This window comes from Pieris napi, chromosome 14, assembly GCF_905475465.1.
Source record: "Pieris napi chromosome 14, ilPieNapi1.2, whole genome shotgun sequence".
Classification (NCBI taxonomy): domain Eukaryota; kingdom Metazoa; phylum Arthropoda; class Insecta; order Lepidoptera; family Pieridae; genus Pieris; species Pieris napi.
The window spans coordinates 168,495-194,916 of NC_062247.1; the positions used below are offsets into that span (position 1 = coordinate 168,495).

Sequence of the window (26,422 nt, forward strand, 5' to 3'; positions counted from 1 at the left end):
AAAAGTCATAAATAATCCGACGAGTTCAACTAACGCCCACGCGCTTGGGCCGCCGGTACCAGCGCTATGACCATCAAAATTATTTTTTAAATTTCGTAATGAGACCCCTGTAGAACTGCCATACTGCTACAAATGACTAACTATTTTGTGTCTACTATCACCCGGCCTAATATATTAAAATAAAAATAGGTAAAAAAACTTTTTAAGTTAAACGGTTTTATGTTAAACATACATTGCAATGTTTAAGATAAATGTACTAAAAACCAAAAAATAATAAAATAGATACAGTCGTGGGAATTATAAACATATGCATAGACTAGACTAAAATAAAACCGTGGGGCACGTCAATAAGAAAATAGTAAGTAATTTCCTGACCGTCTGCGGGCCAACTGCCTATTTTAACGACGAATTAAACGATTCTTCTATCGCACATTAAGTCGATAATTTGTAGACAATTGACGTGCCCTACGGTTTTATTTTAGTCTAGTCTATGCATATGTTTATAATTCCCACGACTGTATCTATTTTATTATTTTTTGGTTTTTAGTACATTTATCTTAAACATTGCAATGTATGTTTAACATAAAACCGTTTAACTTAAAAAGTTTTTTTACCTATTTTTATTTTCTAGTTTTTAGTTTTTATTTCGCGTTCTGTTTAATTCATTTAGTGCTTCGTTATTGCAAGGTTCCTTGCTCGTTAGTTTATATAAATAAATCAATTCTATAATATATATTTAATTCATAAAATAGATACAGTTTTTAATATAATGTTATATATAATATATATATATATTTATATATTATATAATATTTATTTATTTTTATTTTATTTATTTAGTTTATTGTATTGTCACCAAAATCCAAAGTGTATACAAAATTTCAGATTAATCGGTTGACAGGAAGAGGGTGAAATTTGAATTACTAAATTTGACCCAAGAATAAATAAAACAAACGGGGTGAGCTAAATAAAACCATTTAATAACAAAACTTTGTCACTTATGCGACTTTGACGAATGTATACTAACATACACTTAATTTGATTGCATTTAGTCTATAGTTTATACGGTTTCTAATTTCCTATTCATTTTGATAGCTTAGCATATATTAGTATGGTCGAACAACTTTAGCTTGCCCTTTTGGCTTAAAGTCTCGTTACCCCGCCTTAAAATCTTCAAAAAAAAATGAAATTCAATGACAACTGACAACTGTCGTCAGTAGTTGTCATTTATCAATGTTTTTTTTTTAAACAATTTGTATAAATTGTTACAGAGAGTAGAAACTAGATTCTAGAAACCTTTTCTTGTTCAACTTCAAAAATCACTGTTTTGGTTGTGCAAACGTTTTTCTTACAACATTGAGAGTTGCATTAAACATTGATATACAAACTACCGGTCTTTCTTCAAGTAAAAGCACTTGAGGTATATCACATTTACCATCGTTGTGCGTTACAGGGTATAATTTATATTGCTATTATGCCGAGGGATCGTGAAAGAAGTAGTTCCCGAGATCGACGAAGTTCTTCATATAGCTCGGAGTCATCTTACGAGCGCAAAAAGTCTAAATATAAACATAAAAGACGATCGCGTTCTAAGGACCATTTACAGACAAAAAGTCATAAGAGAAGACTGTCCAATTCTAGGTCAAAACATAGGAGACGGAGTTATTCGAGAAGTGCGTCAATAGAGCGTTATGACAGTAGGTCTAAACTGCGTTCATCATCACACTCTCGATCTAAGCGCTCTAAATACTCCCGTGACCGTTCGCGGTCACGTTTGTCATCTCGGGACCGAAAATACAATAAAAAGAGTCACAAGTGTTCTCGGTCCAAGAGCAGGTCGAATTCTTTTGATATTGGTAATTAAGCTTATGCAATTTATTTATTAAGTTCAATATATATTAAATAAATTTATAAGTACATAGTATAAAATATATTAAACACACTTAAAAGAATGAAATAAATTAATATATATTACAAAACTTTTAGAGCCTCCACTACAGTTAGACAATACAGACACCATAGTAGAAAAGGCTATAAAGGCAGCTGAGGCAGCAGGGCTGACTATGACTAAGATTCCAACATATGAGTATAAAGATGTGGCTGTGAAAGAAGATATGCCTACAATACATGATCGTAACTTATTAGATGAACTAAATAATGATGCATTTGTTCAAAAATCTTTCTCATCAACTAAAAGGAAAAGGCAAAATATTGTTATAGATCTAAATGCAGAAACTGTTAAAGTACCAGAAGCTGATGTTAAAGCTAGAAAAGATGATTCAATTATAAATTTTAGTGTAAGTATTTATCTCAATGTATATGTAATTCATCACAACTATTAAATTTTTAACCAAATTTTTCTTGAGATCATATTATGATTTCAATTAATATCTTAAGAGTTATTATTATATTAAGAAAATATTTGAAGCATAATAATGAAAAAGTACCATGCATGAATTTATTATGTACAAGATATGGCTGAAAGTAATGTGGATAAAACTAAAGGGCACAGCTAGATAAAAATATAGGCTATGTATCTTTAGTAAGAATGATTATTCTTATTTGCTTACTTTTGCATATTAGTTGTTATGCACGCACTTGAAATTGGAATAAATACAAACAATTTTATTAAGCTATGGGTGTTCAAATCTGTTATTATACAAAAATAGGTTGAAAATCTTTTTGTTTACTGTTATGGGAGTCAATCTTGTTTGTAAGTCACACCCTTAGTATGAGTCCCATACATGAAAGATAATGTATTTGTTGCATCGGACTCACACTAAGAGCTGTTTAGCTCTTGGCTAATAGCTATAAATCTTAATTGCAGGAAATTCTATGTCAAGAAGATCTAAAAGAGATGTGGATCAAGAAATTATACCAATACCGGAAAAAAATGTTGAGGGAAGAGTTATAAATAACAAAACAAGACATTTAATGGGTTAATCTGTGGAAGTGATGTGAATCTATTGATTTTAAATAAAAAAAAGTATAACCTAAATTAATTTTAATGATAAACATAACAGACAATTGCAACACACAGAATATTTGTAACATTTTCTGGTTCTAGTAAGTTCTCTACAATATATACAGCACTGTAATTTCACTTTCAAAAGATTTGTTTGCCAGTAAACATATTCACATGTTGTTTCTTTCCCGTTGAATGCGACTGCTGTAAGTCCTAGAAACTAGATTCCAGGCATCCATATACCTGTCCATGCACATTGCTATGCACTTCTGTTCGGAGTTATCCAATGAAGTGCCAGGTTTGTTGATACACTTTTTAAAACATTTTTCGGACATCTTTGTCAGTAACTCCTGAGCGTTAGCTATTGCTATCTGCTGTTTGACTTGGTCCATTAAATCTTCCTTCTGTGCGCCGCTTAGAGATCCAGTGGATAGAGAATCCATTGCTTGTGACTATGATGTAACAGTTACAAGCCCAAAAAATACTGAAAAATTTTCTTAAATATATAATATTTTAGAACGACAAAATCGGAAGCCTAACCTTAAAGTCTCGCATAAATGAAGTACGCTGTACGAGAAAAATTGTTATGCATACTGCTCAGTGCTCGCCATAGATGAGTTTGTGTCACTAAAAAGTGTTTCACAGACTAGATATGTATCTATATAATCAAATTTACTTTTGTATTGGACTTACTCTCATCTAAAAAAAAATCTCAATGTCAATTTTGTTTGACATTAATTTAGATCATATTGATGATTTTAGGATTAATAATAGAATGTTTTTAATAACTAAGAAGTTAAGATTTGGGCTAAGGGTCTCGAGACAAAATCACCATTTCGAAAGGCCTAACGCTAAGCGCATTTCTGACGAGTGACACATTAGCTCACGCTTGGTCTGGTGACCATTTTCGTACAAATATTTAATTTTCAGCCTAAATTAGGAATTATTTTTCACTTTTTAGTTTGATGTGCCTTAAAACCGTGTTTTTTAGTTTTTTTTAACTACATATATTTATTTTTTACTCCAATTTTTTCTTCGTGTAGTGAATATTTTTTCTAATAGAATGCCACATCTCTACTAAAGCGATTTAGCATTACAGATGACCATATTGTACGGACTTTAGGGGTGTTGAGTTGGACTGAAATTTGAACAACGCCAATCGAATTTGTATGAAGTATGCGCTACACGGTATGAAACTACGGTTTGAAACTTTGGTTTCAAACCGTGTGGATAGTTGTTTTATGCCAAATTTCGTTTAACCTTGGTATGCCCTTGGCAGCACGCTTTGCGTTGCAAACCGCGACCAAAACCGTTGGTTTGAAACCGTCTAGCCGCTTGTTTAAAACCACGCGTTCGGCAGTCGTGCTGCGGCGGCGAGCGTAGACGCACGAACGTGAAGTTATTACCGAATTGCTCGAATTATACAGAGAATTGCCATGTCTTTGGGATATGGATGTGAAAAAAATATCGATTAAAATTGATTTTTTTACGCGATTTTTATATTTAAAATAATCGATTATTTTTATAATTGAAAATCAATCATAGTCGATTTTTTATCTGCCACCTACCGACATTATGTCTGGTATTTTATAACCCGGACCTTGAACTATTAGGGATATTCGATATACAACGATGTTTACAATGCGATACATTGAATCCGATTCTTTGAAGATGTATTGTTTTTTTTGTAAAACATCGAAAGGATGATAAAACTATAACTAAAAAGTAAAATAAATTTATTTAGCAGCACAAGACTACATACAATTAAAAATACAACAAAAATACTGCAATGTGCTACTGAAGAAATCGATTATTTATTAATCGATTTTTCATGCTAAAAAAATAATCGATTAATAAAAAATCTATTTTTTTATGCAGAATGTCACATCCCTACGGAGACGTCTTATCAGCGCAACGTTATTTTGGACACTGTTGGTTTTAAACCGTGTAGCCGAAAAGCGCAACTCGCTTTTATTTCGTTTCAAACCGCCGTTTCATACCGTGTAGCACATGCTTGACAATTGTCACGTGACAAAGCGTGAGCTAATGACATGCCCACAGCCCATTCCAATTTGCTAAAGCGTTGTTCTATAGTTTAGTCGTCGAAAAGTGATTTTGTGTCAAGCTCTTGTGTAAAATAAAAATACATGTATACTACATACTTCAAAGTTCAAACTGTCATGTTAGCTAAAGGAATTGCATTTGTTTGTGAATTGTGCTTATTATTATAAAATAAATAATAATGACTTTAAGATTATATTAAGTATGATTCGGAATAGACATTAGCTGCTACTAATATTTCCTATACTTATAAAACTGAAATATGAAGCTAAAAAAGTTAAAATCTGACTCGGAGGTTTGTCTCATGTATCTTTGTGTAATTAGTTTATACATGGTCTGTATGTTTTTAATTTATTTTTTGTGTTACTTGTAGGAGCCAGTCCCACTACCTGCACCAGAGATCATTGAGGCAGACTTATATAAACGGTCCTATTTTGGTCCTGATGTACCGACGTTAGAGCTAGAATGTTGGGAAGAGGAGCTCTCTGAAGCGCAGTTGCAAGCTTACAGGCATGCTGATGAAGAATACAAGAAAATACAAAACACTCTCGACGATATTGTGAAAGACACAGGAGGGAAGATTGTATATAATGGAGACCAATTCACAGCATATCAGCTTCTTGGAAAGTATGTATGAAAATAGTTATGAACTTGTGTGGTTTTTATATTTATTTTATTTATTAACTTCTATGCTTTTATTTGTCCAATTGTATTGTAGGGTTATTTTTATTACCATTTATAATTTAAATACTTAACATGTTTAAATTATTTAACCTTTTGAAATTATTCTGGGGATTGATCACCAATTATTCTAGTGCCTGTAACACTAGTAGAACCAAATTTGTCAACCAAACCCACAGAAATGTATATTGTATACTGTAGATCAGGGGTCTCCAAACTACAGCCCGAGGGCCACATCTGGCCCACGGACAGATTTTGTCTGGCCCGCGGAGAGCTAGCATACTTGAAAACTCCTTTTATTTTAATTTTAAAAATTTTATGTTGAATAATTATTAATATGACATCTACATTGATATGGTCATTGGCTAACTACTCATAACATCGTTGTAGGCTTATTGTTATTGTTTTTGTGATAAAAACATAACTTATAACAAGCATAATGACATATGGTTTTGGCCCTCAGAACTTACTTGAGTATTCAGTATGGCCCTAAGGCTGGAAAGTTTGGAGACCCTTGCTGTAGATCGATAAATTATGACCTTTTGAGATAAGGTAGTTATTCATGTATTTATTGAATATTTACATAGTAAATAAAAATTATACTGATATTTTGTTTAAAACTCAATCCAAAAAATATATACTAGGTTGGCATATTCCATTTGCCTGTTGCGGATTGATTTAATGTTAATGTAAAGGTTGTGGAATTGCCCATGCAAGACAAATATCCAATGCTTAAATCTAGATGGTCTATATAGGTCAAGAAATGACAATAAAAGATGGAAGGTTGGTCTGTGTGATTGTTTATAATCTATAAGATATTATACTTTTTTGAATATTAAAAACAATTTTGTTGCAATGTCAGCATGTTTTGTTAACAAACTAGTTAACAAATAAAGATATGAAGTACAACAACCATGTTAAAACATACATCTTAAAACCAGGCATTCATTATTCAAATAAAACACCATCAAAAAAGAGCCTGATTTTTACAAATATTCTGAAAATTTAAAGGCATAGTAGATTTTGTATATTGGTAAAATGTATTTGATTTGGTATAATTTTTGACAAAATCTAGATTTACATTTATTGTGATAAATCAACATTTGGTAATTGTGTGTAAAAAGTTGTACCATTAAAATTAATTATACAATACATATATATTTTTAGGCAGCCTGTTTTGAAGGACTTGGAACGTCAAAGTGCAGAAATTATACGATCAAGATCTCGTTCCATATCAATATCTAAAGAGTCAAAGTCTGGAAAGAGAAGTAAGTGCTTTAGAAGAGAAATAACTAAAAACAAGAAATATATAATATTGGGAATTACTCAAAATATTTTACGAGCTGTTTATGACAACTTGCATGAAAATAATACATATTTTTTTAAAGAGTTGACTGTTTCTACTTAAAGTTGAATATCAATTTCAATAAAAGAAATAGTTTCCTTGTTGCTTTTTAATATATTGTGTACACTTCAAAGTCATCCTGACTTGAATGAAATAATTTTTTTTTAGTAGGCTAAATAGTGTTATGGAACTTTTGAGCAAATATAATCCCTTTAGATATTCGATAGATATTATTAAAGTATTCCTCAATTTTATATTAACTAATGTAGAAAGTGAAACAACAACTTTATTGTAATTGTGTAATGTGCCAAAATTTTGAATGTCATAATGTTCATTGTAGCACGAGGCAAGCGCGATCATTCACGGGATAAGACCGCAAGTCCGGAGCCTCGACCCAGCAAGAAAAAGAAGAAGGACAAGGAGAAAAAGAAAGACGAAAAAGAAAGCAAAGAGATCACTAAAACTAAGGATAAGACATTGGCTCCATCGAGTTAGTGCTACCCATCTGTCGTAGAGTTTTTTTCTTTGCTCCGCTTATTTCATAAGTGTATTCGATGGATTTTCAGACGTGCACAGCGTAGTGACGAACGTGCGGCCCTCGGAGGCCACCGCGGTGGGCGGTCTGCTCACCGGCAGCGCGGCCAAGACCACCGCCATCGTCGACTTGACTAAAGACGACGGAAACAAGAACGTGGCCGACTCGAGAGAAGTTTCCTTCAATAAACTCCAAGGTGGACGCGATCTCCTCGCTCGACGTTCGGCGACTTGGCGCGCGTCGGTCGATCTTAACGCGTCCGTTCGTTTGTTTGGCAGGGAAGACCTTCCCGTCGCTGGTGGTCGTGGCGCGGCCCTACCTGCGCTCCAAAGACGCGCCGGCCTCGGACCGCGCGGCGCTCGACACCAAGGTCAAATCCGTGCTGGTGCACACGCCCATGAAGTTCACCGAGTGGCTCATCCAGCAGGGTCTGGTGCGCTCCGAGCAGTGGTGCGCCATACACCGCGGAAACAAGCTCAAGCTGGGTGCGTCCCCGAGGCTCGCGTCTGCCGCGTGTCGACCGACGTAGGCGAGACTGATCCCCGCCTCCCCTTCCAGGCATGTACTCGGACTCGACCAAGTTCCCGTACTCGGGTGGGTACGTCTGGATATCGGAGTGCTGCCCGACGCGGTTCGTGTCGGTGTTCTCCAGCTCCCTGTTCGAGGGCGCCACGTTCCCGCCGAGCGTGCTGCTGAAGCTCATCTACCACTGGGCGTGTCAGACCAACGTGCAGAACGTGGTGCAGTGGGTGAAGGTGGACAACTTGTACGTCAAGGGGCTGTTCACGTGGCTGCGCGGCGTGTGCACGGCCGCCACGCACCGGCACCTGCCTCCGCTCGGCGCCGCCGGCCGCCCCGTCGAGGTGGGCGTCATCTCGCTCGGGACCACGTCGCACGACGGCACGCAGCGCCAGGTCAAAGTGGAGGTGCTGGGCGTGCTCGATCCCGCCGACAAGCTGGTGGGTGTCGCCCCTTCCGCTCCCGCCCCCTCGCCTCCTCGCGTCGGCTTCGACTCGTGCGATTTGTCCGTTTTCAGATTCGGCTACGTGCCGTGGAGCCGCTGGCCGAGCACGAGAAGAACTACAAGAAACGGTTCCAGAAGATCTTGGAGCCGCTCGCCGAGTGGGTGCATCCGGGGGCCGCGATCCTCACGGATCTGACGGTCGACAAGAGCACTCTGCACGGCATGGGCTTCAAGAACGTCCACCAGTCGTCGTCGCACGGCGACGCGGGCAAGCACTCCAACGCCAACATCATGGAGTATCTGCGCCGGATCGTGCCGCGCATGTTCCAGAACACGCTGTCGCTGCTCTCGCGCCAGATCATCCAGCAGTTCCTCGACGAGCTGGTGTGGCGCGAGCGCTTCGGTTCCACGCCGGGCCAGGCCTTCGACAACATCGTGACGCATCTCGCCGAGCAGACCAAGCTCGACTCCAAGGACTCGATCACCGTGCGCCTCAACAAGATCGCCGCCAACCCCTTTAAGAACTGGAAGTACCCGGCCAAGGTGGGCTCCCGGTCCCTCGGGCTCCCGTCCCCCGGAGGCGCCGTCGAGTGTCGATTTAAACGTGGATCTTTGCAGAAAAAGGATCGCGAAGCGGAGGAGGTCGCCGAACCGGAGACGGGCCGAGGCCGAAGGGGACGACGCAAGAGGGAGCCTTCGCCGCCGCCCGTCGCGCCCCCCCGCAAGAGGAAGAAGGAGAAGACGCTCTACGTCGACGACGACGACGACGAAGAGGTGGGTGACGTTCGCCGGAACGTCGGCGCCGCCGGTGATCGTTACGAACGCGAGAGAACTTTTCAGGTGCCGCTGGCGCAGCGCCGGAACAAGATAAAGCAGGAAAAGAACAAGGAGGCGGACGGCGGCGGGCCCGGCCGAGGCCGACGCAAGCGGGCCAAGTCCTATCTCGACGTCGACGAGGACGACAACGAGCTCGACATCCCGCTGAAGAACATCAAGAAGGAACTGAAGGCCGACGAGACCGTCTCGCTCGAGCGCTACTACTTCGGCCAGACGCAGGCCGCCGCCGCCGACCGCGTCGCTATCGCCGTGCAGGTCAGTGGCGCCTCCGTCGCGCGTCGCGGGTGCGGCGCTCGCTGATCCCCGTCTCTCTCCGCAGTGCCCCGAGTGCGACGAGCTTTTCTCCGAGAGCGGGGAGCTGCAGCGGCACCTGGTCGATCACGCCGTGGACGGCGAGGGCGCGACGTGCGCCTACTGCCTGACCCGGATGCCCGCCGACGAGCTGGCCGAGCACCTGCGGCGCCGCCACCCCGTCGACACCAAGTCGCCCGAGCTGTTCACGTACGCCTGCCTCATCTGCGAGGTGCGCTTCGCGGCCGTGCTGACGCTGGCGGCGCACATGCAGAAGACGCACGCGCCGCGCGAGCTGCCCTACGCGTGCCCCGCGTGCCCCTACCGCGCCTCCGCCCACCGCGCCGTGCTGGACCACGCCCGCGCCGCCCACGGCCGCTCCGCCGCGCTGCTCTGCCCGCTCTGTCTCGAGGCCGTGCCCGTGTACGCGGACGGCTGCGAGCTGCGCGCCAACGTGGTGCTGTTTCTGGCCCACCTTCGCCGCCACCGGGAGACCCTCGAGGTGCGCTGCAACCGCTGCGTGCTCCGCTTCGTGCATCTCGGTGCGTGTTCGACGACGACGGCGAGGCGGCACCGTCCCCGATCGCGTCCGCTAAATCCGCGCTTTCGCTTCGCAGGTCGACTGAAGGAGCACCAGATACGAGACCACAAATCCCGGGAAGACGCGCTGCCGCTGTGCACCGAGGAGCACCTGATCAACCGACCCAAGGTAGGTTCCCTCTCGCCGGCGATCGTCGACGCGCGACGGCGAGGGGACGAGGCGATGACGCGACGACGCCCTTCACCTTTCAGACGAAGGCCCGACCTCCGGTGAAGGACTCGACGAGCCACTCGATCGGCGACACGTTCGAGCGGCTGACGCTGGTGCTGCCGACGGGCCGCCTGTGCCGCGAGTGCGACGCGCCGCTGGAGGCCGAGCGGCACTTCTTGGGCGTGACGTCGTGCAGCAAGTGCCCGTACGCGACGTCGTGCTACCGCGCCATGCTGCGCCACAGCGGCTTCTGCGCCGGGCCGCACTCGCTCGAGGACGCGCCGCGGGCCGCGCCGCGTCCGCTGCACTGCGTCTGCGGCTATTCCAGCTCCGTCGGCACCGACGCGCTCACGCATCTGCTCGTCACGCGCCACACGACCGTCTACGCCTCGGAGGAGGACGCGCGCGCCAACGTCGCGTCGGACGACCGAGACGACCGCAAAGATTCCCCCGTGAGCGTCCCGGAGACGCGTGGCGAGCTGATCGGCCGGGGGAGTCTCTCGACCGAATCGCTCGGCGAGCAGGCGGAGGCCCGAGAGGAGCCGGCCGAGGCGGCGAAGGAGGACGGGGCCGCCGAGGGCCGCCTGTCTCCGCTGGCCGAGTTCGCGCCGGCGCCCGTCATCAACACGCAGCTGTCGCTGGACGACCTCGCCCCGCCCTCGCTCCTGCAGCAGGACCAGGTATAACGTTTAAAACATCTCGACGACATTTTGCAACAATCCGATTCCAGGGAAATATCATTGATACATATTTTTTTTATTTTGTAAACTTTAACTCGTTCGATCGTCACATTTGATTCACTGACGTTTTCGTTTCTCTCGGGTTACGCTAGCGGCTGGACGCATTTGAATTCGATTACATTTTTTCCAAATGTATTTATTAGTTACGCCCTCATTTTTATAGGTTTTAGGGCGTCTTGCGAACTAATTAAAAGGCAACGTATCAGTTATAAATTTATATGTATTGAATGTCAGGAGTATCTGTATAGTATATTATGTAGTGTATGTTTGAGCAAGCTGCACTAGATGACTAAATATATGAGCGGGTGAGACGTAAGGACCTAACAACCCCACGGATCCCTAAGCCCTACAGACGTACCCTAACACATAAATAGTGAATATTGTAAGGGTTCGAAGTAGTCTTCGCCACTTTGAGAGGAAGCGAGAAATGAACAGGACAGAGCACTATTTGAATCTAATTTATTATTCAAAGACATTATCTTAAATACTAATTACACCTATTCACACATCACTACATAATATAAAACAAAGTCGCTTTCTCTGTCCCTATGTATGCTTAAATCTTTAAAACTACGCAACGGATTTTAATGCGGTTTTTTTTTATAATAGATAGATTGATTGAAGAGGAAGGTTTATATGTATAATAACATCCATCAAATAGTGGAGAAATTGTTATTTTTGAGGTTTCTAATGTGATGTCGTAAATAATTACATTTTTTCCCTACGAGATTTATCAAAATAATGTATTAAGCACTGTACACATTGAAAAGGTCTACAGAAAACTCCGCGATGGTATATGTCTATCTCTTATGGATATCCTAGAATAATTTTTTTTTGTCATTTACTTTTTATGACAAATAATGGCTAATTTTCGAAGCGATTTTAACCAATACAGCATTAATCCTTATCCAATTAAATACCTTAAATACATGGTTGATTTAATATAGAAGATATTATTACAGTTTTAAAAATTGCGGGACGTAGCGTTTGCCGCGGTACCGGTACCTATAAATCTATAGCACTGTTGTATATATGAATTTAGTATCAGCATTGCACCCGTGCGAAGCCGGGGCGGGTCGCCAGTACATGATATATTTTAGTGAGCTGTTGGTTTATTGCGCATCTTCAGCTGTTTAGATTTGGACACACGTGATCCATGTCCGCAGTCGGTCGATGTTCAGATGATGAAATCTGAACAGTAACCATATTATCATTCTAATATCTCTCTTAAAATATAAAATATGTTTATTATGGAACATAAGATACATGTATCACTTAGTTTCGTCGCTCCCTGTTCACTAATTTTCTCCTTATTACTTTAAGTTACAATTGTGTAACGACGGCCACCGAACCGTTCTCTGTGGGACGAGGGTTCGTACGATATCTTAGGTAGTCGTAGAGATTACCCTTACAAAGAAACGAAATGAATCGCGTCCGCAGGAGCGAGAGCTGCCCCGCTACGAGGGTCCGCTGGCCACGCCTCGCCACGAAGAGCAGCACTACACGCTCGGGGACTTCGAGCCGCTGCCTCAGGAGCCGCCGCCGCAGACGGACTTCGAGCAGCTCTGAGATCGAGCGGAGGGTTTACGATAATAATCGAGGCAGAGAAAAACACGAGGTCCATTTATTAAATTCTATATATTTTTCCCATTTCTCTTTTTGAACGTCAAGCTCTCCTTGTTACTCACTCCGTAACTGTCGATGGAACCGTTCTCGTCGTCTAATGTGATTCCGTCGAAGCAGAGGTCGTAAGTCTTCCAAATGTATTTCCAAGAAATCTTCACCTGAGGCCCGTTTCGCTTCTGCGAGAGCTCGAAATGACGCGCTATTGATTTTTTCAACTCCCTCACTGTAGCGCTTTGCGGCACCTGGATGACGGACAACGACGCGTGTTCATCTCCATACATTATTGACTATTACGACTATTTGGTATATTCAAAGTTAAACACTTACTATGACTCTCAATGGGGGTTCGTTCTCCCTACGAATGAATATTGTAATACACTTTCCGTGTTCCGCTGCAGTCTGCGAAAGGACTCACGGTTTACATAAGGCTAATAAACTCTTAAAAAGAAAGTATGTATTTCTTCTCCCTCCCTCCCCCGGTTTTAGTTTTTTTCATATAGTGATACATTATACAAACCAGTAATAATATTTCCTCTGTTATGACATCTAAAGGCAAATCGCCGAGCACGGGATCGGTACTTATTAAGGTGCAGAGAGATGATTTTGTCACTTCCACTACTTCATCGTGTGTCAAAGTGGTTACGATACTTTTCCAGTCTTCCATTTTGTCCGACTCGTTGTCGATCTGCAAATGTATGAATATTGAATTGACATGACAGACAAAAAGGGCCATTTTACAAGCGTAATAATTCAAATACATCGTAAACTCTATATAACGACACTCGAGGTACTGTGCTTATTTTGACGTTACAAAGATTTGTCGTTAAATGGAAAGGAGAAAAAATCTGTATTAGAAAAAGTTTATTTAGAAGATGTTTATGCCCCAATTAAATGTTACTTAAACTAATTAATGTCTGAATAATCCACCATCTATTGTAAAGAAGAGGTAAGAGGTAAGAGGTAGTAAAAAAAACTAAATGAGCTTGACGGGAATTGGGCTGCACGTAATATACCAAAATTTGAAGGTTAAATAACACCTAGAAACTATAATTAAAATAGATATAAAAAATTGCTCAGTTGGAATTTAGGATTTTTACTGAAAGAAAAGAAAACACTATTATGCACAATATACAGGATATTTAGGTGAAGTAATGTGCACTCACCCCCACACTAGGATTCCCCGTGTTGTGGGCAGCTAGTCCCTTCCTTTTAACAGGTAAACTGTATTTAACTTTATGAGAAATCATTTACATATACATAACACAAACTTATATTTAAACTATTTTTGACAAGATATTGTTTGAGATTTTTAGTAAGTGTATGTAATGTGTGTTTTGAAATGTTAGTGATAATTTTGTTTTTAAGGAAGTGGTTAAAGATGAGTGTGTGTATTTTGGGTTACTTATATATTACCTAGGTTTGTATTGTGTTTGATGTGGTGTGGCAGGTGTTTGTTTCCAAAAGTCTGCATATATAATTGTCTAACAGTTAAAAGTTTTGTTTCGTTGAACAATTTTGAAGTTCAGTAGCGAAAAGGCTTCCTATAGGGAACAAAACCTCTACAAACAAACAAGACCTAATGCCTGTATGGACAGCAGTGGGGCTGTACTGGTAAGAGCTCCATTCAAATAATACAATAATGACAAAATTGTGCTCAGGGGAATAGTCAATGTTTCCAGGTATGTCATGACAACCTCCATCTGGACCTTAATATAGATAGAATAGAATGTCACTACAAGAATATCTTAAATATGGCTTACTTGGTATTATTAGTCTTAATTTAGGCTAGATTCTGTCTCAGTCTAGACACAATTCATTAAAAAAACAAATAGTATATATATAATTTCATTAACTTAGATTAGTAATTATATGGCTTTGTTAGTTAATGTTATGTTCTTAAAATTGATCATTTTACAGAATAGTAAAACTCGGTTTTTAAAAATTTACTAGTAAATAATAAATATCAATTTTCCGCGCAATTTCTTACAATTTTAGGAATCACTAACGTGACTAGCCTTGGAGAATTTTTGCGTAAACCGCATTCTTAGTTAGCGAGTTTTTAAAAATTACACAGACGGCGCCGGCGACTTGGTACTAAATTAGATAATTTGAGATGTAAGCCTTTACTATTCTACTGAACTATTACGATCCATCAAAATCGAATAATTAATAAATCACACAATTGTTGTTGTTTACTATTATGAATTTCCATTTCAGTTTTCAAAAAAATTACTAATGAGACTTATCCAACGTTGACAGTTGACACTTAAATTTGAGAGGTTACAGAATACATTCATTTTACCTATATTGTGGTACAGAGTACAAACAAAGAAGATTACACAATTAACAATACTCAAAATGCACAAAAACATCTTGCTATTTTAGCTATTAATTTGATCTAGAATCAATTAAGTTGTAGTTACATGGAGTACCGACGTATTTGAAGGCAATATCTAAAAATTTAAAATATGTTTTTTTTTGAGTGGTCATCTGTCAAATAACTTTCATTTACTATCATTCAATTATCAATTGTCATAGTCACAGAAAGATTACAAAAGCGAAAAAGCCATACAAATAACAAAATTATAATGAATCATGCAAATATTAAATAAATTGTGAATTTGTTAAATTTCGCTAAAGATACAAATATGGAGGCAGTACCAAAATTTGCTTTTATAAGTTTTGAGCTAAAGGTTAGCCCAGAAAGTACGCATTTTGGGCCAAAACTAAAACAAGTAAGTCATTTGTATAAAATCTTTTATGTCGTTAAATGTATATAAAAGTTAAAAGTTTTCTTATTACAATAAATTATTTTATATTCTAGTATATAGCAGAGGTGTATCGAGAGGATCCTGAAAGTTATGCGAACGAAATGCATCAGTTAGAAGGCTTGCGATCTGCTGCTGTACGGCCGACGGTTGATTCTGCAGGACTCAAAGCTTTAAACAGATACTTTTGTCAACTGCGTGCTATGCAGAGTCGATTTCCGATGGCTAAAGGACAACCTGCTGCTTGCATGTTTGTTTGGTAATATTCATTTAATGAAATGTCACTGATACAGACAACCAATAATGGCTAGCCATCTGTTTTATATCGGTTGTAATAATTGAGATGTTTGTATATTGCAGGAAGGATCTATATGCGAATATGAATTGTTCATTGGCAGACTTGCGATTTGAGATGGCATGTATTCTGTATAACATAGGGGCTCTTCATACTCAACTAGCATCATTTGAAACACGTACATCGGCAGACAGTCTGAAACTTGCATGTCAGCATTTTCAAAATGCCGCATGGGCTTTCCAGTACTTAAGAGAACAATACCCTCAACCGTCTGGGGCAGATGTGTCTTCAGAGATTCTTAAATTATTACAAGAGATATGTTTTGCACAAGCTCAAGAGTGTATATTGGACAAAAGCAGACAGGATACAAGGAAACCCAGTGTTATCGGTATGATTAGTACACTTTGGTGGTAGAATAAAGTATTGCAATTCAGACACATTTTCAATTATACATTTTCTAAAATTTACAGGTTCTGTAGCAACACAGGTTTTACATTTTTACAAAAACTCAATGGCTATACTGGGTCCCTCGACGGGGACAGATAACATCCATGAGATAATCGGCACCAAATTATACAACAACTGGTATCGCCACTTGTCCTTTAAGGCCTCCTACATTGGTTGCATTGTTTCGTTATATCAAGGTAACATTTTTTAGTCCTTCTTTCAAACTTATTGAATGTGTGAAAGTTGATGAATATGCATGACTTGTTTGTTTTCTGATAGGAATAAGTGCTGAAGAACAGCAGAAAATGGGTGAGCGTGTCGCTTGCTACCAGCTTGCTGTCGATAAATTGAATGAAGCTCGAAAGTTAGCAAAATACATCGAACCAGTGCAAGCGACCCAAGAAGGTCTCACCTTCACAAACGACATAGTTGAGGGCAAACGAAAAGCCGCCAAGAACGAAAATGAGTTTATATACCATGAAGAAGTTCCCGAACAAGATATGCTAACTGAAATGAAGCCCGTGTGCTTAGTAAAAGCTGTAGCGATCGATTTCAACGACCCCGAGGTGAGGTTCTGTAACTGTAGGTTTACATTGGTCTTTTATCAATGCACGTGTTTTGTGGGTCTTTAATGTTGTCGGGCACAGGTGGCGGGCACCGACGTGTTCGCTCGGCTGGTGCCTCTGGGCGCGCACGAGGCGGCCTCGCTGTACTCGGAGCGGAAGGCGCAGCTTCTGAGGCAAGTGGGCGCCCAGGCCGACGCCAAGGATCTAGAGCTCACGGAGTTCCTGTCGTCGCTTCAGCTCGATCAGCTGGACCGTCTGGACGATGACGACCAAAAGTCAGTACTCGCTTAATCCCCATACATACTTCATTATATGCCGCCAGGCCCTGAAGTCATTGACATCTTTCAATCCATAAGAAAAGTTATATTTATTTTCTCTTTGTTCTGTCAAAGAGCTATTATAGCCTTATCTTGACGATATCACAGATTAGGGTGTTGACTCTTGTTATTCTTTATGTATTTTTATATCATTTAAGTCTAGGAATGTTGTTGTCCCTATTATAGAATGAGGAAATAATTTTTCAATTTTCAATTTATTTTAAAGATTTTTAAAATGCAATAAATGCAACCTTTAAAGCCAATCAGGCAGCTACTTATAATAATAGTAATCCATACATATGTCAGTGGTTTGTTTAATATTGTGGCTCTATCTGGTTTTCCTAATATCAGAAATGTTTTATCTTGTTTTATTAAGGTGGGAGTGCATATGAGTATTTATATAAAAAATGTGAGCCGTCACGGGACGCCTGGCAGAAGTGAAACATCGGCATTATTTTGTAAAAGTAATATGAAAAGCAGAAAAGAACAGATTGTGATAGGAACTAATTATGTCATAATGATAAAATAAAATATGTATTACGATTTTTTTTCCAGATAACGATGACTATTTATTGAATAAACATTTATTTTCCATTAATTACAAAAATTTACTAAATTTACGTGACTACTTAATTCGTTTAATCAGTGATTTCGAAATACACACACCGTACACACTACTGCATATGGTAGGGGAGCCCACGATGCTAAATGGGGATTTACTCGAGCGTCGTAGAGACCTATTGGGATGCAAAGCTTAGATAGATAATAAGAAGAAAAAAATGTTATATGATATATACCTTTTCATCGGTGGGGGAAGCGAAAAAAAAATAAAAATTATCGAGCGCGTCAGATTTTCTAAGGGAGTGTTAAGTGCACCAAAAAAAAGCTCTTATTCACTAATCTGACGATTTCGATGGGACGCAAACCCACGGCGGTTTTCATAATTTGCAAAAAAAATATCGCAATTTTGAAATACTCAAGCGCGTCAGATTAAGATATATGTGGTTCATCTTTATGATCTAAACGTACTCTCTCATAATCTGACGATTATCTAGAGGGATTCGCCTGATCTGACAATTTTTTTTTAGAAAAACGGTTCCCTGCAAGTTCCCGCTAATTCCATTCCTGAGCGCTTAAAATTGATATTTTGAGCTCGCTGAGTTCAAAGAAACAACATTTCTATGCATTTGAGCTCTCCCAGCTCGAAAGTCTGATAGAAGTTTCATACAACACTATTTTTGGAATTTTCAAACCGCAATAACTTTTGAATGGATCAAGCAATTTTCACGCGGTTGGCGCCATTCGACGCAGTTTTATCATCCTCATAAGTAATTTTTATTGATCGAACCACAAATTTCGGAGTAATCCCGAAAAAACACTTTTTCGGGTTTCTTTCGTTCACGATATCTCTCGAACGAATCAACCGCTTTTGACCAGCTTGGTGGCGATCGACGTGGTTTTTCTAGCTCAAAAGCGGATTCGTTTTTGAAGTTGATCGATAAAGAAACCACTTTAAAAAAAATATATTTCTTATTTTTTTAAGATTTTTCAAAATTTCTCAAAATCTATCGGTCCGAATCGGTTCAAATTCATACTCATCCTCATCCTCATACATACTCATCCTCGCTTATGAGCGATGAGGTCACCCGATGTACTCCGCTTTTAGATTTATTGCAGATTTTTGCACGGCACGGAGTATAAATGAATAAAAATAAATAAATGCGGTCGGGCAGGATTCCGCAGGAGGTCGTGGACCGATGTGCGGCCATGAACGCCGACACGGACATGATCACCACCCTCGCCGGCTCCATGAACGCTCTCGCTGAACTCATCACCGACGTCGAGCACGCGCTCGCGGACATCGAGGCCGTCATACAGGTACCGCGCCTTCGACGACTCGCGTCCGTCCGTTTGCAGCCTAATACAACGACGAACGTTTCCACCGGGCAGGAGGAGAACGAGGCGGAGAAGCGGTACCAGAAGGCGATGGGCCCGCGGCCGCCGTCGCTGGTGCAGACGGAGCTGGCCAGGGAGCTGCACAAGTACCGCGAGGCGCACGCGCGCACCGCCGACAGCAACGCCGTGCTGCACAAGGCCATGACGCTGCACATCGCCAACCTGCAGTCGCTGGCGCGTCCGCTGTCCGAGCTGATGGGCGCGCTGCCCGGCGTCGCGCGGTTGCCCGCCCCGGACCGCGACGCGATGCGCGAGATGCGCCGGGTGCTCGCCAAGGCGCACGAAATGCGCGCGCAGCGCCACGCCCTGCTGGACGAGCTGCGCGTCGCGCTCGCCGCCGACGACGTGACGCCTCGACTGCTGGCCGACCCCGCGAGCGACCGCGACCGCCTCTTCGACCTCGAGATCGAAAAGCACACCCCCCGGGTCAAGATAATCGAACAGAATTTGGCGGCCCAGGAGAACGTCATCAACCGCCTGACCTCGCTGTACGCCGCGTACGGGGACTCGCGGCGCCTGCTCGCCGACGTGCTGCGCAAGCGAGACGCCACGCTCAACGGTAACGTCCCCCCTCCCACCCCGCCTCTCCCCCTCCCGCGCCGATCGCTCTCACCGTAGACCGCGTCTTTCGCAGGTCTGATAACGTCGTACGACAGCTTCGGCGAGCTCGTCAACAAGTCGACCAAGGGGCTGGAGTTCTACCGCAAGCTCCAACACAACTTGACGGCGCTGCTCGCGCGGGCCCGCTCCGTTTGTCAGGTGCAGCGCGAGGAGCGAGCCCAACTCGGCGAAGCCGCCCCCGCCCCGCTCGCCGGCCCCGCTCCGGTCGCCGCCGCCGCCGCAGCTCCCGCTCCCGCTTCCTCGGCTGCGCCCAAGCTCAAAGACTATCTGCCCTACATGAAGAACAGGACGTCGTCCAGGACGGTCCCGCCACAAGGTAATACCCCAGTGAAACCAGTTTTTATTTTATTTATTTATTTTAATAGGCTAACGAAACACATACGAACACTTACAGAGAACACACGACATGCAAAAACACAATACATGCATGTGCAATTGTGCATCAATGACGAGGGTGTACAACATTTAGAGGGAACAATGATAAAGAGAAAATAACTAATACATTAAAAATAAAAGACAAACTAGAAAAAGAAATACAAATGTGCAATTGTCACTATTGGTCACGGATCAAAAGTGGCTGCAGCATGTTACGCCCGAAGACATGGAGACTGGCATTAAACGGCAGATCCATGTCTTCGCAGCACTCGGAGCGTTGTTTAAGGCTAAGGTCACATGTAACGCGCGTTAACGCAGGTCAACGCGCGATCATATTTATTAATAATTCAGATGACAAGCGCTAACGCGCGTTGCGAATTGTGAGAGCTCGTCAGTCTGTTTCGACAGAGCTTAAAAAATGGACGTGGAAGGAGCTATTATTTTGTGGTAACAGACCACGGACGTTACATACATGTCAAAGCGCCAGGAAACAGAAAACGACTCTTATATCCATTCGATCGATCCAAATAATCTTGTCACCCTTAGGTCCCTCGCAGCCGCAGCCCGCTTCGTCGCCCGAATTCTTCTGCCCCTCGGCCGTCCGCCCCGCGCCCCTCGGCTCCGAAGGTAACCGTGGACTCGTTTCAGTCTATGTTAAATCTGTTGGCTATCTTATTTCGCTTCTGATGCGAACTAAAATTATAAACTTTTTCGGGTTTCTCCTCAGCCACGGACGTCGGCCTCGTCGGGGGTCTCCCGGACGGCGTGTCGTCGGGGGCCTACGCCCAGAGTCCGCCCCCCTACGCGCCCTCCGATTTCGACGCCTACCCGTCCAAGTACGGGAATCCCACCGACGGACCCGACGATGTCCAAAACTACAATCTCTACGGCTCCTCGCGACAGTTCCCGGTTCCGGCGCCGGAGATGCTCTACCGCCCGTTCGCCCCCGCGGGCCCGACGCCGTCGGTCGACGCGACCTTCGACCTGAGCTCCGACGTGGCGCGGATGCACGTGGGCGGCGAGTACGCGCAGACGTACTTCAGCGTGCAGTACCCGGCCAGCAGCTGCGACGTCGCCACGTACAGTCGGGCGCCGCAGGACATCCACACGAGCAGCACGGCGCACGCGCCTCACGCTCTCAACTACCCCTACGCGCGGATCGAGCGAGCCGACCCCTTCGCCGACCCCCGAGCTCCGCCGGCCTCGTCGAGCGCGTACTCGACGGTGTCGGTCCCGGTCCCTCTCGCGTTCCAGTCCTACGCCGCCCCTCCCGAGTCGGGGGCGAACGTTCTGTACTACGACTCCAACTCTTTCACCGCCGGCGACCAGACGCCCCGCTGGGCCGACGGCTCCGATCCCAATATAAACGTGAATCTTAGCGTTTCGAGCGGATTCGCTCCGGGCGCCTACGGCTCCGAGATGCGGACGCCGGGCCCCTACGACGTTCCGACCTCCGGGGTCGACCCCGCTCTGGCTCGGTTCGACGAACTAGACAGACCTATAAGATCCCACGCCAAGGGGGAGGCCCTGTCCGCCGGGCCGATGCCGATGCCGAGTTACGTGACGCTCGACTACGTTCCGGATCCGGTTTCCCAAACTCCGAACGCGGCGGCGGGCCAGGGGTACGGGGCGCAGTACGGCCAGAGCTACCAGAACCATCCCGGGTACACGTACAACGTCGCCACCGGAAACTACGACTACAGCTACGGCTCCCAGAACTCCTACTTCGCCTACGAGCGACCGGCCGACCTCGAACCCCAGAGAGACGCGGCGAACGCGAGTCGGGAGATCGGCGGCGTGTACACCAGCGCCGGACACTACGACACGGTGCAGTCCCCGGCCGAAACCCCGCAGGAGACCGCGCCGGACCCGGGACTCCACTTCGGCGGCCCGGCCCCGTCCGTCGACGTCTCGGTCGCGCCCGCTCCGCAAGGTAAGATCGTCAATCTGTCGGATTAAACCTCAAATCGCGCCGCGAGTCATACGACTGTGTATTGTGAAAGCGTAATAAACGGATGCGAAACGTTGATCGTATTTTATTTCTCCGTTCCTCTTCCAGCGGCGGCTGGCGAGGAGATCGCGAGCGAGCCGCTCCCTCCCTCCGCCCCCGCGGAGGAGGGGGAACCGACCGCCTTCGATCTGCTCTCCGACATAGATTTCAGCGTCGACCGAAAACCGTTGACTCCCGAAATAAACGTCCCCCGGATCCCGGAGAGCGCCCGGATCCTCGAGCCTGCGATCGCTCCGAGGGTCGCTCCGAGTCCCGCGCCGGAGGAGGAGGAGCCGACGGGGCGACCCGCCGAAGGGAATCTCTTCTCGGACCCCGGCACCGTCAACCGGTTCACCCAGGAGGTTAAACATTTACAAAATCTGGTCGCTTCCCTGTCGAACGGGAGCCCCGGCGGCGACGGGTCGACGTCGCTCGACGCCGCCTGGAGACGAGTGCTGGACGTTTGCGAGGCGCAAGTGAGTTGTTTCATACGTGTGTCTTCACTGAGACATCGTGGATCATTACGATTTAGCCTAACTTAAGACTAATAAGTAAAACTAACCTAATTTACTAAAAATGATATTTAACATAAGAAAGTGTCCAATAACACTACTTTGTCTCTATTAAGAATTTCTTGAAATCATAACGAATTTCAAGGAACCGAGCATTTTTATTCGTTATAGAGGTCTCGTAATAGGGAGGGAAGTATTAATTTATGGGTATTGGGTTGATCCAAATAAATTTAAGTTTCTTTTACGTTATAGAGAGTTTTATAGTTTTATAAGAGTATAGATATATAGAGTTTTATAACGAATTACGTTATAAAGAGTTTGTACTTCTAGAAGGGTTTTGTACCGGTCGTACTTAAATGCATGTCTTGGTGGGCAGTAAATAGATGATATCCTTAATAGATACCGCTTCGTTGTTAGGCTCGCAGCCACAGCCTGAATATGTTCTTTTTCATATATTTTAAAGACCTCACGTACACGTACAACGACCTTTGAGTTGATTGTATGACTCCCTGGTATAATGTGTTTCAAATATCAAGCAGATGTCAATGATTTCATGTTTTAGAAAGATATGAAGTTCTCTTTCAGGTTTCAAAGCCCATTGGCATTCCAAGACATTATTGCTTAAGACGTTTAGAAAATGCTATTTTGGTGCCGCATTGTGCGCAGTGTTTTTAAGTCTTTCATCAAAGGATGTCAATAATGAAAGTACGAGTATGTTATTAAACTTTTCATCCATACCTAAGTTAGGTGTCTCATTTTGCTGTCGGGGATAGACTTTTGGGGCCTTTAGTTATCTCCGAAAAAGACAGTCTTTGAAACTGATTTTGCAGGTTTGAGAGATTTGCTCGTTTCAGTCTTAGATTTTACGCCGTCTCTCATTTTCTGTAATTCTTTTGCTACAACGCAGCCTTTGTAATTAGCAGGAAATGACTCACCGCAGTGAACGCACTTCGGTTTCGCATCTCGGGGCTTGTTACAGTCTACTGTGAGTTGCTTTGCAGTACATTTCGGTGGCTAAGAGCCATTTTAAAGTAAATTTTGCAGCCAAGTATGAATTTTATTTTATAAATATTGTTATATTTTCTCGATTGTGAAAAGAAAGAATGAACATGTTAAGTGGTTCCTGGTTCTTCCAACTAAAACAAAGTATAGAATCGTAAAATGAAAGGGGTTCCTTCACAAAAACCTTGCCTTAAATTATTAAATAATAAGAAATACTAGTTCAAAGCTTCATCATCACGCGGTGTTGTACTTTTTCGATCACAATAAATAATACGCGACGTTTCTAACCGAAACGATAGCAACAACTGAAGAGGCGACGTGAGACTAGGCGCAAGTGAGAGACCGCAACGCTGCAGCTGAAGCATCGCCTAGAGCCGATGTTATCAGTTTGTAATGGTTTTCAGAAACGAGAAGACGCGAAGAGGTCGAAGGGCACAGCCGCGGATAGATCGCCCGACTCGAGATTGACGCTCAGATCCGATCTCGACGCCCGCTATTATAAGGTACGTGCGAAGTGCATAACCCGTTTATATACGGCCGCTAAACGAGTACGTTTCTTTGAACTCGATTTATAGTTATTTTATGTAAAAAACATATAGGACGAGATCCGGCTGCAGGATTAGTGCTAAATCATCTATAATAAAATAAAAAATCGGTTATTTGCTAAAAACCAAATTTTTATGTTTATTTATAATTAGAAGAATGTATATCTACCAAGTTGCCTGTCAAAATTTGGCCGCTAGTATTTTTAATTAAATTATTTTGAATTGATTTTTGGGAAAACATTTTGGCTCACTTGTTATTTAAATAAAATATCGTCTACGTCACGGCAATTTACATAAAGATTTTTAAAAATCGCGGGTGCCGTTGCCCACCTGGCCGCACTTGGTCTTTTTCTTTTTTCTTGTTAGAAAAGTAAGGAACCTGTAATTCAATTGCAGCAACTGGGGCCTCATGCGATCCCCCTCGTGATATGTAAACGTCCCGACGACGCCAACGTCGAAACGTTCTGGAAAGCGATGTTTGAGAAAAAGATCGGTTGCGTCGTCTGCTGCCAGACGGAGACGGAGACCGAGGTACGTCCGTCTTTCAGACGCGATGAGGTCGCTCTCTTTCGTTCTTTTCTCAACTTCGCCTTTCCCGAGCAGACGCAGAGCGCGATCTTCCTCACGTCCGCCGGCGACGTCACGGTGACGCCGGAACCTCCGCGTTCGACCGCGCACTGGAGCGAGCGCCGTCTGCGCCTGCGCGTCTCGCCCCACGCCCGCGAGCACGCGCTCACGTTCCTCCGGCCGCACGCGGCGCCCGCCGGGTGAGTTGTCTCGTCGCGTTTCCGTTCGCTTCGCATCGTCGACGTCCTTCACGGTGTGCCGTTTGCAGGACGTCGGACTCGTCGCGGGTGGCCCTGTGCGACGCGGCGCTGCGAGCGAGCGGCCGGGGCGGGGTGTGCCTCCTCTGCGACGGCGGAGGCCGAGGCGCTTCGACGGCGCTGCTGTTGGCCGTCGTGTGCCAAGTGCGCGCCGGGCGCGTGGACCTCGCCGGTGAGTGCAGACTGGCTATTCGCGGTCGACGTCACCCGTCACACTCCGATAGAGCCGGATAGTTAATGATTATATTTAATAAAAATATTTTTTAGTCACCTGCAAACAATATATTCTGAATTCTTGAAGCAATATGTTATATAATAAGCGTTAAAAGCACATATTGAAAATTACAGAACACCTTTTGTATGGCAATTAAAGTTTACAATAAATTACCAAAAGAATTAAAAGATCTTCCGACTAGATTCTTTAAAAGACCGACTTAGTGTATTACTTTTGAATAGTACAAAATGTACTATTCAATAAATGATTATTTGCGTGAGACACTGTAATTGATACAAATTTAATAAAGTATGATATGTACGATACAGATAATATAAGAATTGATTTTGACTAATAATGTATACGATTTACGACTGTACCACCTTAACATTTTTGTACCATATTCTTGCAATAAATAAATGATTATTATTAAACAACAAACAGAGGACCAAGTTTACACCCTTAAGGTAGACCGAATGATCCTCACGGGTTCCTAGCACTAGTAGCTTATGTAGCAGAGTGACACGATCGACAGCTTTTTCAGTTTAATTGGCTTTTTGGTGTTCATATGCGTACATCATAGTGAGAACTGTATCCGTCTCTGTGCAGAGACCTTATCGACGGGGATGGCGTCTCTGAGTCGAGGAGGCAGCGCAGCGGGAGACCCCGTCGACCTGCTCCGCTCGGTGCTCTTCTACGCGCAGGGCGTTCTGCGCTCCGGTAAAGCCCCGCTCCGCTCCGGCGCTCCTCGCGTCTCGGAACCTCGGGACTCAGCTAACGTTTCCTCCGATTCGCCAGGTTCCCCGACGTTCAAAGGAGAGCCGGCGGCGGCGCCGAGCGCGGCGGCGGCCCCGGCTCCCCGGCCGACGTCGCATCGGAACAAGTTCAGCCGCGAGTCCTTCGAGGAGATGCGGCAGGCGGCGGGACTCAAGAGCGGCGACATGACCGACCCCCTGAACTTCCTGGATCCGCTTTGGACCCTCAAAAAGAAATAGTCGCCGTCGCGAATTACCATTTCGTGTAGACGTAAGAGCTCAGCCCGCGGCGACCGTCGACGCCTCGCGAGGCTTAAGTGTGAGCATATTTATACAATATTTAAAGATGGATCATATGTGTTATTATTATGATGTATGCAATTCTGTTATTGAATTATAAAGATTGGATATTAATAAACGATCGCCTCTCACTATGCAT

At 43.9% G+C, this 26,422-nt stretch overlaps 5 protein-coding genes across 6 annotated transcripts; 3 read left to right on the forward strand and 2 right to left on the reverse strand.

Moving 5' to 3' along the window:
- Positions 1 to 1,234: 1,234 nt before the first annotated feature.
- LOC125055735 (arginine/serine-rich coiled-coil protein 2) lies at positions 1,235 to 2,998 on the forward strand. The gene is made up of 3 exons (XM_047658257.1): positions 1,235 to 1,856; positions 1,987 to 2,297; positions 2,828 to 2,998. The coding sequence occupies exons 1-3, from the start codon at positions 1,475 to 1,477 to the stop codon at positions 2,912 to 2,914; spliced, it is 780 nt and encodes a 259-aa protein (XP_047514213.1). The 5' UTR covers positions 1,235 to 1,474; the 3' UTR covers positions 2,915 to 2,998.
- Positions 2,990 to 3,575, reverse strand: LOC125055736 (mitochondrial import inner membrane translocase subunit Tim13-like). The gene has a single exon (XM_047658258.1). It carries the CDS (start codon positions 3,406 to 3,408, stop codon positions 3,136 to 3,138), a length of 273 nt encoding a protein of 90 aa, XP_047514214.1. The 5' UTR covers positions 3,409 to 3,575; the 3' UTR covers positions 2,990 to 3,135.
- Positions 3,576 to 4,768: 1,193 nt separating this feature from the next.
- Positions 4,769 to 12,747, forward strand: LOC125055739. Its single transcript, XM_047658261.1, has 14 exons — positions 4,769 to 5,321; positions 5,400 to 5,653; positions 6,875 to 6,975; positions 7,393 to 7,542; positions 7,619 to 7,783; positions 7,866 to 8,072; positions 8,146 to 8,546; positions 8,624 to 9,094; positions 9,170 to 9,325; positions 9,392 to 9,643; positions 9,708 to 10,221; positions 10,297 to 10,388; positions 10,472 to 11,110; positions 12,611 to 12,747. Exons 1-14 carry the CDS (start codon positions 5,289 to 5,291, stop codon positions 12,737 to 12,739), a joined length of 3,564 nt encoding a protein of 1,187 aa, XP_047514217.1. The 5' UTR covers positions 4,769 to 5,288; the 3' UTR covers positions 12,740 to 12,747.
- Positions 12,748 to 12,789: 42 nt separating this feature from the next.
- LOC125055740 (U11/U12 small nuclear ribonucleoprotein 25 kDa protein-like) lies at positions 12,790 to 14,015 on the reverse strand. Its single transcript, XM_047658263.1, has 4 exons — positions 13,960 to 14,015; positions 13,314 to 13,481; positions 13,124 to 13,195; positions 12,790 to 13,038 (listed from the first exon to the last, which is right to left on the reverse strand). The coding sequence occupies exons 2-4, from the start codon at positions 13,458 to 13,460 to the stop codon at positions 12,805 to 12,807; spliced, it is 453 nt and encodes a 150-aa protein (XP_047514219.1). The 5' UTR covers positions 13,461 to 13,481; positions 13,960 to 14,015; the 3' UTR covers positions 12,790 to 12,804.
- A 1,096-nt stretch (positions 14,016 to 15,111) lies between these two features.
- On the forward strand, positions 15,112 to 26,414 carry LOC125055738 (tyrosine-protein phosphatase non-receptor type 23). 2 transcript variants are annotated; one of them, XM_047658260.1, is made up of 18 exons: positions 15,114 to 15,531; positions 15,621 to 15,823; positions 15,925 to 16,247; positions 16,330 to 16,503; positions 16,586 to 16,872; positions 16,954 to 17,147; positions 18,923 to 19,067; positions 19,140 to 19,704; positions 19,780 to 20,082; positions 20,688 to 20,768; positions 20,869 to 22,074; positions 22,201 to 22,607; positions 24,050 to 24,148; positions 24,587 to 24,721; positions 24,794 to 24,957; positions 25,026 to 25,186; positions 25,838 to 25,948; positions 26,027 to 26,414. In XM_047658260.1, exons 1-18 carry the CDS (start codon positions 15,445 to 15,447, stop codon positions 26,221 to 26,223), a joined length of 4,842 nt encoding a protein of 1,613 aa, XP_047514216.1. In that variant the 5' UTR covers positions 15,114 to 15,444; the 3' UTR covers positions 26,224 to 26,414. The 2 variants fall into 2 exon arrangements, with proteins under 2 accessions (XP_047514215.1, XP_047514216.1); XM_047658259.1 differs by having other exon boundaries at positions 15,112 to 15,531; positions 25,838 to 26,414.
- Positions 26,415 to 26,422: the final 8 nt, after the last annotated feature.

Coding starts and splice junctions, on each gene's coding strand:
- LOC125055738 (XM_047658259.1), top strand. CDS start 15,445: ATGGAGGCAGTACCAAAATTTGCTTTTATAAGTTTTGAGCTAAAGGTT. Junction 16,248..16,329: donor AAGGAAACCCAGTGTTATCG/GTATGATTAGTA, acceptor TAAAATTTACAG/GTTCTGTAGCAACACAGGTT. Junction 25,187..25,837: donor CGGGCGCGTGGACCTCGCCG/GTGAGTGCAGAC, acceptor GTCTCTGTGCAG/AGACCTTATCGACGGGGATG.
- LOC125055735 (XM_047658257.1), top strand. CDS start 1,475: ATGCCGAGGGATCGTGAAAGAAGTAGTTCCCGAGATCGACGAAGTTCT. Junction 1,857..1,986: donor GTCGAATTCTTTTGATATTG/GTAATTAAGCTT, acceptor CAAAACTTTTAG/AGCCTCCACTACAGTTAGAC. Junction 2,298..2,827: donor ATTCAATTATAAATTTTAGT/GTAAGTATTTAT, acceptor TCTTAATTGCAG/GAAATTCTATGTCAAGAAGA.
- LOC125055739 (XM_047658261.1), top strand. CDS start 5,289: ATGAAGCTAAAAAAGTTAAAATCTGACTCGGAG. Junction 5,322..5,399: donor AGTTAAAATCTGACTCGGAG/GTTTGTCTCATG, acceptor TGTTACTTGTAG/GAGCCAGTCCCACTACCTGC. Junction 5,654..6,874: donor GCATATCAGCTTCTTGGAAA/GTATGTATGAAA, acceptor ATATATTTTTAG/GCAGCCTGTTTTGAAGGACT.
- LOC125055736 (XM_047658258.1), bottom strand. CDS start 3,408: ATGGATTCTCTATCCACTGGATCTCTAAGCGGCGCACAGAAGGAAGAT.
- LOC125055740 (XM_047658263.1), bottom strand. CDS start 13,460: ATGGAAGACTGGAAAAGTATCGTAACCACTTTGACACACGATGAAGTA. Junction 13,196..13,313: donor CAGAGGAAATATTATTACTG/GTTTGTATAATG, acceptor GTCCTTTCGCAG/ACTGCAGCGGAACACGGAAA. Junction 13,039..13,123: donor AACCCCCATTGAGAGTCATA/GTAAGTGTTTAA, acceptor TCCGTCATCCAG/GTGCCGCAAAGCGCTACAGT.